At 35.1% G+C, this 11,977-nt stretch overlaps 1 protein-coding gene across 2 annotated transcripts in view; it reads right to left on the bottom strand.

Annotated features, from left to right (window-relative positions):
* Positions 1-3,868: 3,868 nt before the first annotated feature.
* CMPK1 (cytidine monophosphate (UMP-CMP) kinase 1, cytosolic) overlaps positions 3,869-11,977 on the bottom strand; it is a 56,390-nt gene continuing 48,281 nt past the window's right edge. Inside the window, exons 3-6 of one of the 2 annotated variants that reach the window (XM_006879648.1) lie at positions 6,886-7,038; positions 5,288-5,364; positions 4,946-5,042; positions 3,869-4,041 (exon numbers count right to left, since the gene is read on the bottom strand). In XM_006879648.1, the coding sequence (XP_006879710.1) occupies positions 4,000-4,041; positions 4,946-5,042; positions 5,288-5,364; positions 6,886-7,038 (369 nt within the window). In that variant the 3' untranslated portion in view covers positions 3,869-3,999. The remainder of the gene's footprint in view (positions 4,042-4,945; positions 5,043-5,287; positions 5,365-6,885; positions 7,039-11,977) is intronic. The other variant, XM_006879649.1, reaches the window with a different exon arrangement.

Below are 11,977 nucleotides of genomic sequence, written 5' to 3'. Positions count from 1 at the left end.
ACTGGGATAATTGGGATGGGAGTGTCAGAGACAGTGCAATTGGCACAGGACAGAGCAGAGTTTAGGGCTGTTGTACATAGGGTCGCTATGAATCGCAGGTGACTCGACGGCACATAACAACAACAACAACATAATTTGCCAGTACCTTCAGTACAGCTTAAACTTCCTTCATTACCATTGGATCTTGTTCCTACAATACTTCCTGACATTTTAAGAGGCAGACCCTCCACCATCCACAAAAAGTAATATACATGCCTTCGGTTTCCTACTATGTTTTTTTAAATGTAGTTTGTCAATCAAATAAGACTACATATGTTATTTATGCAGTATGTTTCTTAATTTCACTGTGAAGAAGACAATTTTTAATGTTTGCTGGTGATTATCTAACACTAAAACTTGGACATGTGGTAACTGAGCTCTGAAAATGTTTTTTTTTTTTCTGGTTGGTTAAAACACCCAGAGTATTTACATACAGTTGCTTTAAAATTATAAATGAAAGAACATCACTTAGAGAAATGTTCTGATTTATTGTCCTTGTTTCTCTAGAAATAATAATGAAACCTTCTTCTCTTATGTTTGGGTGCATGGGAGAGTGACGTCATAAGAGAGAAGCCTCTTTGGAAGGGGACTTAAGAGAAAGCTTGTGATGACTGGAGATGGTTGGGATGCTATAAAGATCTAAACCCTGGTGACAGCTGAGCTACCATGATTGGTTTTGAGTGGTGGCCTGAAATCCAACCAGTTCTTTAACTCTCCAGGACAGGAAAGCAGAGACAAGCCAAGGTCCAGGGTTATTATAGTAACAATAGCCACATCTATCCAAAGGAAAATATACCTGGATTCATGAGAGTATACCTCATTTACTATCTTGTTATTCACACTTCACATTTATAACAAGGGTGACAAAAAATCCATTTGATTAATTTGTGCATTAATGACATAAGCCTGGCAGTAACAAATGCTGAGGTGCAAAGTAAGAGTAACATTTGCTGCGAAGGCTTGGCTATGGGTTAGCTTGCCTGGACCACAATGTTTAGTGCTTTAACACTTATCTAATGATGTAGTCATCCTCCATTTTCACTCAATACTCATTTCCATATTAGCAGGCTGGTGTTTGGAGCCTATGCTGATAAATGAGAAGCAGCTATCTTACCTTGCAGTTAAGAATAGAGAAGTAAGGGACAGGTGATTAGGACCATTTTCACCTTTTCCCTTTAGTGTACAATAAATGAGCACCCTTTTACTTAAGCTAGGGTGAACCAAAATGTACTATAAGTAACCAAAGTTGGCCAAGAGAAGACATTTTCAGATCTATCCATATCAGCGTATTAGCTTTAGACAGAAAGTCCTTGGAAGACAGGGTTATGTCGCCACAGCACTTTGACTTATTCAATTAGTTAATGCCTGAAGATGAAGGACTAACTCTCTAAGGGAAATGTGTTGACCTTTTCTGGCCAATATTTCAGCTACTGTTATCTCTGAGGATCACTGGACTATTAGACGACCACTTAAACTATGTGACAAAAACACTAGCCCACAAAAATTCCACACCCTGAGACATGGTGTTTGGATCAATTCCCTAATAAAATGACAAGCAATTAGTGCTGCAAGCTGGTAATGAAAGAGACTATGAATCAATTCAGATTCATTCTTGAAGAAATGGGATAAAGTTATGCTATTTGCTTCATTCCAGACATACAAACATAATACGCACAGCAGAAAACTCTCCTGGATCTTGAATGAACTCTGCTTTTGCTAGGGGAGAACTCACATGTTAAATATGATACTCCTTGACCTTCAATATGCTTAAGAGAACAGAAATCTGAACCAAAAAAATAGCAAAGGCCACAGCACAAAATTTATTTGGATTATTTATGAAATAATTAATATATATCCAATATCATAAAATGGGAAATCAGTTAATTTAAATTTTTAAATAAAGAAAAAAACCAAGGCCCCAAATGCAGTCCCCTCAACAAAGTAAAAAACATCTTGGTGACTGTATCTTTAACAAACGAACAGCCAAACTAGTGAAGTCATATGAATCTCAATCAACTCCAAAACTCAATATTGCCAACATGTTTTTCTACTTAAAAACAAAAAGCAAAGCCTCATAATTTAGAAATTACTATGTTTCTTGGTTTTCTGTTTTCAAATGCCACAGAATGATATCTGATGAATGGAAGCAAAGCATTTAGTCTCAGCAGTCTTAAAAATGTAAAAGTTGCTTTTACAATATCAATATAAATATTTAGAGCACACACACGCCTCCACCACCCCCAGATCTGACAGATTTCTTCACATATGTGAATAGGAATGCTCTCTAAGTCTTAGCCTTTGGAGTCATACTAACACAGTTTGATCAAATCACCAATAAAATCTCTCTGATTAGCTGGACTGAATCAATAAATAAGTATTCATTACAATCTCTTCCAAGAAACCAAGATATAATCTTAATACAAATTTTGGTAGTCAATAAGTTATTTAATAACAAAATCATAAAGAACCTATGGATACAGTGTTTCCTAATGGTGAGTATGTTGAAAAATTTATCATTAATAAGTGAATCTCATAAACACAAAGGAAAATGAATTATTCTAATATATTATAAGAACATTTGTCATACTGTCCTAATTCCTAATGACTTAAATATAAAATCCAATTATACAAAGACAAAATCCTTTGCCTTATTTAACCCTGTATACCTAATGAGATAGATTTTAAGAAATCTCACATCAGAACTGTGGAGACCACTGTGCATTAGTTATGGAAGAAAATAATAATAATAATAAAGACAAACATTTTTCAGAAACCTTTTTTTAAAGGAAAAATTATTTTAAGAGAAAATGTCTTTGGCCTCCATAGTCATTTATAATGCTATTCAGTGCTTCAACATGATGAGGGGGGCAAAAGGGAGAATAGAACTTACCAAATAAAAGTAGCCAGAAAGGGAATCAAACATTTATAAGATATATTTATTCTTTTTCTGACCAAAGTGCAATGATTTTTATATCTTCTTAAACAAAATTTTCAAGTTCTTGAAAAAATTTTCAAGAAAACGAAATACAAATGAGAAATTTAACCATTCACATTTCTTCTTCTATTTTATATTAAATCTGCATTTATCTAGAAACCCAAAAGCAAACAAACAAATCTTTTAAGTGTTACTAAAATGCTAATGGTATCATTAAATTTAGTACATGCATTTCAGTGTCCCACTGCTAAGAATTTTGTTAAAAGGCCATTTAATCATTAATAGACTAGAGCATAAGGAACACAGCCATAAGTGTGATCCTCATCCCTTACCCTCAGATTTATGTCAGAATAAAGCTGACATTCTGCCAGGCTCTGAACCCCCTAAGTCTCTAACCCAAACCCTGGAAGCAAAAAACATGCCCTGTCATAAAGCTCTGTCCAAGCTGCAGTACAAGCTCTGTACAAAGCCCAAGTTTTCTGCTTTTTCTACAGGAAATGGGCAGTTATATGAGAAACACTAAACACTTCTAGGAAGTCATTTTAGGAGTTTGTTTACCAAACACATTTTGCAAGAAATGACTACACAAAAAGATCTTTTAAAATTTGGTCCACAAATTCATTTTGCAGGTTGGAAATTTAAAACCTGCAAGGAAAAAAGGAATTGAGATCCCTAATCCTATTACACTAGTCAGGGGTACACGCACATACTAAAAAGATTTGCTCACAGAAGGCACAGACTATAAAAGGGATATTCCTCTTGAAATAAAAACAAAAACGAGCTGACACCCTTCTTTGTTTAGTGAGCACCATAGCTAAGCTAAAGTTGAACCAGAAATCACCATTTACTCCTATGATAAAAACAAAAATAACAAAAAACCCCAGATAAAAAATCTTACTACATACTTTCCAGCCATTAATTGAGATGTAATTATGAAAGATCAAAATTGCCTTTAAAAGGGGTTGTAATAGCAGCTATCAAAGCAATATTCAAGCATGATTTCAAGAATGCCTTCAAGTAGAAAGTTAGCCTTCTTTGTCAAAAATTTTTACAACTTCGTCAAAAACCTGAAAAGGAAAAAGATAATAACTTAAAAAGCAGGTATTACCAAAACTCCACGTAGCTATATTCTTATTAAAAGTTTTATATTCATTTCTTAAATGGCTAATTTTTAAAGCAGCATATTATTTAATTTCACCTATTTTACTTTAAAAGCACTGTAAGATCATAAATACATATAAAAATATGAATGACTATGTACTAAACAAACTTCTTCATAGACTACCAATAATTTGATAAAATGTAATCTAAGTGCTTTACCTTCTTAGTTCTGATTCTAATGTACAAAGTTTTCTCATATATTACCTTACCTCTGAGGTAGTTAATAAACAAAAATGGATTAAAAAAATAATAAAGGACACAAAGCAGCAGATTCAGGGGATTAGGTGAATGTGGAGATACTAAAAAAATCTTTGCCAAGCACTAAGACTTGAAAACCACAATTTAGAGATTTGATTATGAAATAAGGGAGAAGTATGGAGCTATGGAAACCCTGTGCTTCTGGAGTACGTGCTCTGAGATGGAAGATAGGAAAACCACTTGGGATTTCTGCACTAAATGACTTTGCTGTTTATGTTGCAGATTTTAAAAATACGAAAATACATGTTTACTTGCTTTTTTTGTAAAAAAGGAAAAAAGTCTCAAAATGGCAGTTTTCCAACACCTGAGATAAAGGGTTTGAAATTAATAAACCATCTACTTCTCATGAAAAGTAAGTCAGAAGTTGTGAATTCTACCTTAGATATTATTCTAAAAGAAGAAAATGCTTAATCTTTAATTTAGTTTACAGTCTTTGGGGACAAAATACCAATAAATTACTGTCATAGTTTTTCTCTGGCCTACTCTATAAGAAATCAATCCCATTTTCAGCTGACTTTTTTTTTTTCTTTAAATCAAGCTAGGAAAACTTACTTCATCAACAGACTTAGAAGCATCTATTTTCCTGACTTTTCCCATTTCCTGATATAAGTCAATAATTGGCTTTGTTGACTCAAGATAGGTCTGAATTCTGCAAAAGAAGGAAATATTAGAATGTTCTGGTTACCCATCCTTTCTTCTTTATATTCCAGAAAAGCTCAGAGAACAATACTAGATCTGACCCCACTGATGGACACAAAATTGCCTAAAATGAACCATTTAACATATTTCGGCATGGCATTTTCTTTTTCTGGACCAAAGTATGGCAAGTATTCAATCTTTTACATCATTTCCACGCTGGGATTGGATTGGCAATATTTAAATATTAAAGCATACCTCTTTTCTAAGCTTTCCCTGTTGTCATCAGTCCTTCCACTACTCTTCCCTCGCTCAAGACATCGTTCAATACAGATCTAAAAAGAGATCAGCAAAAAGTTAGAAAGAGGATAGGAAGATATAAATTTGCCCTCCTTTTAAACATAAAAGTTTGAAGATACTAAAATTAAAAAAATCCCTGTTAAGCCCAATGTATCTAATTCATTAATCAACATGCAAAAACCTTTTTAAATTTAAACATGTGGTTCAATTTATATAAACTAGGTTAAATAAGTACAGAGCCTAAGAATTCATTCATGACTCAATTTTTCCTCTGTGTGTGTGTTTCTTTTTCTTTTTTTTATAAACCGCAATAAAAAGAAGATCTGTATGTGTATGGTTCCATCTAGGATATATTATTAACTTATTAGGTATGAATTACATGCTTCAAACTTTGTTCTGTTTTCCTTGTCAATAATTCCACTAATATCCAAATATTTAAGAGTCAACATATTTGCATTTGAATAAAGCATCCCTTGTTAACAGTGAGTAACCATTCTAGTAAATAAAGCTGTGGTAACATTCTAAAGTTAACTTTGAAGATTAAGTGAAAACATATTTTTGGGGGATGAAAGAAAAGAGTTATATTTTAAAACAATGCAAAGGCTGTAGCAAGTCTCTCCATCAGAGGCATATTTGCAATTTATCCTAAGAATAGCAAACCTTCCAGGCACTACTTCAGATTCTTCTTCCTTCAGGATGCTGGCATTAATTTAATGACATTTACATTATAGTAGCTGTCAAGCAAGAGTCATGCATTTTAATTAAATGACTCTAAGAAATTAATGCAGTTATTCAAAAGTAAGGATAGGTGTTGTATTAGACACGTCAAAAAGGGAAAAAAAACTTTTCTCCAGATCATTTTCCTCTTAAGAGACAAACTGGGCTGTTCTACATGTTTATCACACCTGGTAAAGGAAGTAAAAAACAACTATGAGATATCATCTAACCCAATCAACAATAGAAATTTCCACATGGCAGAAAACAACAAATGCTGGTGAGAGTGCAGAGACTGAAACTCTTATTGAATGCTGGTGGGAATGGAAAATCAAACAACAAATATGAAAGGTGGTCTGATCTGAAGATTTCTAAAAAAAAAAAAAAAAAACAAAAACAAACTTGGAAACAGAAATACTATTTGACACAGCTATTCCACTACTGGGAATACACCCTAAAGAAATCAGTAAATAACACTCTAAAGTGAGACATTATCTGACAGTAATGTATATTTAAGAATAACAGTAGTTCAGCTATTGTAGATATAAATTTTTATTTTAAAAAATAAAACATGGTAGGCTCCTGTTGTTCTGAAATATAGATTTTAGGTCCACAAAGCTGTTGATACCAAATAGTTTTCAATACTCCAGCGAAAGACAATGATGCTTTGTCCAGTTAATTTGACCAATTAAAAAAATATTGCTGCTGTAAACTTTGACTCAAATCACAATAAGAAAGTTAAAAAAAATATTGCTTCTACTATAAAATGCAGCTGTAAGTTTAAAACCACTTTGTGTGACCAAAAATTGTTTAAAGTCCATATAAGCTGATAGCAAAATTACCTCATTATTACAGTCAAAAAAGAGAACAAAAGATACATCTGCTTTCCCATCCATGGTCTTGTTCCAACCTTGAAGGTTGTCTTGATTTCTTGGAAAACCATCAATCAAGAATTTATTCTTCTGGGCATTGGCAGCCATTGTCTGGTCCATTTCCTAATGGAAAAAGATAAATTTACATTCAACACTACACTAACCAAATAGAATTTCTTAAGCAGGGTGGTGAGTATGTGTTGTTTTATGACTACTCTTTAAGCAATAAGTAGAGTGGAGAGCATATAAAAGGCAAACAGAAAAACTAGAAGGAAATAAGCCAATATATTAACATGATTATCCCAAGCTAACAGAGTTCAGTTATGTATATGCACCCTCTTTTGTCTCTCTCTCTATATATATGGTGGTTGTTTTTGGTAAAGTTTATAAATTTTCTACAATAAGCCTATAAGATGCTACTATAAAACACAAATAATAAATTTTTTTTTATTAAATTTTATTAGTTTTAATGAACATTTACAGAGATTTTGGGTTTTCATTCATTCATTGTTACACTGTTTTCTCCACCCTCATCCCCAGTTCGTTCTTCTTTCCCCCCCATGTCTGTTTTAATTGTCCAATTGCCACAGTGCTTGTCAAAGCCAGTTCTGATTAATCTCCTTTGTCAGTGTGTCCCTTGCCATTCCCTATCTCTCCTCCCTGAGAGAGACTTCACCCTGATTCATAAGGAAAAGGGGATGACGTATTCTCTTAGCTACTTCCCGCTGAAAAGGGACGCTGTGGGTTTCAGGGTGAAGGTCTTCTCTCACTACTCTAAAGGACCCCCTTGGCAGTAGGAAACACATAGACTACCATGGAGATTGATTTTGGAATTTAGATGCACTGTTATCAATTGTGCCCAGCCGTACATGCTCATATCCTTGAAGATGTATCATGGAAGTGCTGCAGCCTTCAAACTGCAAAGCGGCAAGATGTTCTTCCTTTATCTTGATTTTCAGCTCATTTTTCCTTTGCATCTCAGTGATTTCCTCTGGGGTAGCTAGTACAGGTGATGATTCTGCTACAGGTGGTGATTTACCAGAATTGCTGAGTCAACCCGAGGGCAGGTCAGTAGTGATGCAGCTCCCACCGGGCCCGCCGGGCCACAGCTCCCAGCGGGCCGCAGCTCCCGCCGGCTGTAGTGCATCTTTTTACCACTAAGCATAGTAGAGTTCCTCCAGCAATAGGGTGATGAGACTATCCACGGTCAGCTCCCCGTCCGCCATCTTGTCGGCTGTCACAAATAATAAATTTTAAAAACACCTTTTTCTCTAAGAGTTGGCTGATGGTCACATACTTTTATATTTACATGTTGTTGTTGTTACATGCCATCGAGTTGCCTGCGACTCATAGCAATCCTATGTACAACACCCCTAAACTCTGCCCTATCCTGTTATTAATAAACAATTATAAGCATTAACCATTATTTTTGCACTCAGCACTGAAATCCTTATCTCCCTATTACATTTTTAAGTCATTTTCCTATTCTGAGAAATATGCTGCTTCTTCAGGTAACCAACTCTGCTATAATTCAAGTAAACAGCAAAAAGTGTTTGGATATAGATAAAAGAGAATGTTAGCATTGTCGAAGTTAATGTCTCCTCAATGCTCAGACTATTTCCTTCAAGAAAAAGATCTGTGAGGAGGCCATATTTCTTTATCTGAAGTTAGGCTTTATCCTAGTATTTAGCTTCTCTTTAAATATTCACAAATTTTCCACAGAATACTTTTGTGCCGCTGTGATATATCATCTTTATCAACGGTAGCAGCAGAAGGTTCATCAGTGTCTACCCACTCAATATGCATTTATTCAAGACCTACTGCTAGGGAGCGTATAAAAAGCAAGGACATGGTTTGTGTTCCTGAGAGAGGACAAGTAACAACAACAGCGATGGTTCAGGACTCATAAGTGGAACAAATGACTAAATGGTTGATTGCTAACTAAAAGATTAGTAGTTCTGGTAAATAAGCCAGTGAAATCACTATGAAGCATTTCAACAAAAATTATATTCAGATGGCCAACAAACACAGTAAGAAATACTTGAGATCATTAGATATAAATAAAAACAATGAGATACCATCTCACTGTAGCAAAAATAGCAAAGAAAAAGCCAAAAAAATAACCTCAACTAGCAAACAACAAATTCTAGGGAAGGTATGAAGAAAAAAACTGGAACTCTCATACACTAGTGGTGCAACCAATATAGCACTTTCTTAAGCTGAAAATATAAATACCATTTGATCCTGTGATCCCACTACTTGGTAGATATACTAGAAAAATAAAAGCTGCAAAAAACAGAGTTCACAATTATAAAAACTAAGAAAAGGTTCATACACAGAAAGAAACATTCACTGATACCATGCGTGTAGGGTGGAGAAGGAAAAAACCTCAGAGACGAGCTACAAGATACAAATTAAGTTGTATGAAAGCAAAGGCAATATGCAGTAAGGAAATGATCAGTACAGTATCACTAATGAATAAGCAGAAATGCTTAAGAGAGCAGAACAGATTTCAAAGGGCAGCTCGAAAAGATAAAGCAAAGTATTTTAACAAAGTGTAAAGAAAAGAGAAAAAAAGCAAGTTAGAAAACCAAAACTCTGCATCTCTCAAGTTGAAAGAACTGAAGAACATTGCAATACTAAAGGATTCTATGGGTAAAATATTGAATGATGCAGGAAGTATCAAAGATGGAAAGAATACAATAATTGAACCAGAAAGAACTGGTCGGCATAGAACCATTTCAGGAAAAAGTTTATAATATGATCAAGACTCAATGGTAATTAAGGAAGAAGTTAAAGCTACACTGAAGACACTTGCAAAAAAAATCAGGACTTGATGACCAAGTCACGTTTCAACTGATCCAGCCCTGGGCAGCTAAGAAATTTAGAGGACAGCTACAAAATTTAGAAGACAATTACCTGGCTAACTGACTGGAAGAAGTCCATATTTATTCCCATTCCAAAACTAGGTGACCCCTGTTGACCCAAGGTGATTACACTCTTGTTAGTGTGGAAATTATCAATAACACTGTCTAAAGAACAGAAAATGGGCCATGGGGGCACAGGGCCCCGAGCATTTCTCTGAAAGGAAACAAGGGAGTGAGAGTAGCACAGTCTCTCACTGCCCTGTGCAGAAAGCAGACCGCCCAGCTCCATGGTGGCTCTAGAGCCTTAGCACCAGCAAGAGGTTCATTTATTCATTGCTGACTCACAGACTCATACTGAGAATGGGGTTTAATAGGGAAATTAGGTTGGAGGCAAAAAAAAAAACCCTCACAATAAAAATGGAGCTTTTAGCCCTGTAACAGTTCCAAGGTACAATTCCTCAATTAGTCCAGGCTCCACAACACAAAGTCAAGAAACCTCTGGTTTCCTCAATCATCCAGCAAAGTTTGCCTCAGAACAGTTATGTGTCAGCTTCTCCTTCAAGCATCCAGGGCAAGAACAACAAAACCTTTAACTGTGGCCAGCACAAATGCAAGAAGCCTTCAGTCACACCTAGCCACTATTTCTCCACAACAATGTCATAGTCTCTGCCACCATCACCAGGGTCTCACTCCAGTCTCCCTCAAGTCTTGCTCATCTGAAGTCTTGCTGCCACAAGTCTCGCTACCCAGTGTGGGATGTACTCTCATTTATCCTAGTCCCATAGCTGTTGATAATTTCAAGACCATGTGTTTGCAGGGGGCTTAACATAATGGCTTAAAAAAAAGCCAACTTTTAAGCTAACACACTACAGTCACATGCAAGTAAATTCTTGCTAAAGATTAGGAAAAAAAAACCAAAACAACCCAGCTAGAAATAAAAAATGTGTATGAATGGTTGAGTGGAAAACCAATCTTCTCTGTACTTTTATTCAAATTACAATGAAAAGTTTACAAAATTCTCTCAATAAAATGTTATGTCCTGTCAAGTCAACTCTGACTCAGACCCATAACCACCTTATGAATAATGGCTCTGCACCCTGCCCTATCCTTAGCCAACCTCATCACCTCACCCCTGATAGACAGTCACTGTGTCAATCATCTTGTCCAAGGTCTCCCTCTTTTGTGCTTACCCTCTACCTTTCCAAGCAAGATGTCTTTCTCCAACAAAATAGTAGCAATTCAAATGCAGGAATATTATGACTGTATAAAATAAACCTATAAGTATGTTAATTTAAAAACCTATTAAGGACAGTTCTACTCTAACACACATGGGCTCACTATGTGGTGGAAGCAAGTCCATGACATCTGACTTGGTAATAATAATCCAGGTAAGAACAAAAGATCTGAACTGAAGCAACAGTGGGAACAGAGAAAAGATCAAAAAGATTAAGGGTAACTGCCAGGATCTGCTCACAGAATTGATTGAGGAATGTGAGGAAGAGAAGAAGAACCTAGAATTACTACCAGCTTTGTGATTTGTTTCTTTTCTCTCTTGGACAGCTAAGTAAATAGCTTATGTATCTGAGGAAAGAATGAATAATTAATCAGAAAAGGAAATAAAAGACGAGCACATTTTAGATGATATATTCATTCAGCCTCTAATATGCTGACTTTGAGGCACTTCTGATACATTCAGATAACTGGAAGTTAGAAATACAGGTCTGGAGTCCAGAACAAAGATTTGTATTAGAGCTACAGATTAAGGTGTTACAAACATAGCAAAAATCTTAAGCATAAGTAACACTACCAAGCAATACATACACAATATAAAAACTGAAGAGAATCAAAGATGAAAGTCTGAGAAGCATAATATTTATGGAAACTTGCAGAAGGAAAGTTATTAAAGGAGAATAAGAAAAGACAGTCACTGAAGTAGGAAGGAATTAAATAAAATTGGTGTCACAATTAATAAAGAAGAAAAACATTTTTATTAATTTTAATGAAAGCTTATAGAGACTTTGGATTTCCATTTGAAAAATTTTTAAAGACAGCAGTTAAATGATACAAAAACAAACCCACTAACCTACTGAAGTATCACCTAGATTTGATAAAGATGATTATTAGTAACATCAGAAAGTTTCAATGGAGACAAAAATAGAACATGACTATGAAAAAGTATATATATATGTGTATGT

This window comes from Elephantulus edwardii, unplaced genomic scaffold (genome assembly GCF_000299155.1).
Source record: "Elephantulus edwardii isolate Elephantulus edwardi_28Jun2011 unplaced genomic scaffold, EleEdw1.0 scaffold00005, whole genome shotgun sequence".
Taxonomy (NCBI): domain Eukaryota; kingdom Metazoa; phylum Chordata; class Mammalia; order Macroscelidea; family Macroscelididae; genus Elephantulus; species Elephantulus edwardii.
The sequence above is the reverse complement of the archived record's forward strand: the minus strand, read 5'-3'. Positions and strand labels throughout refer to the sequence as shown.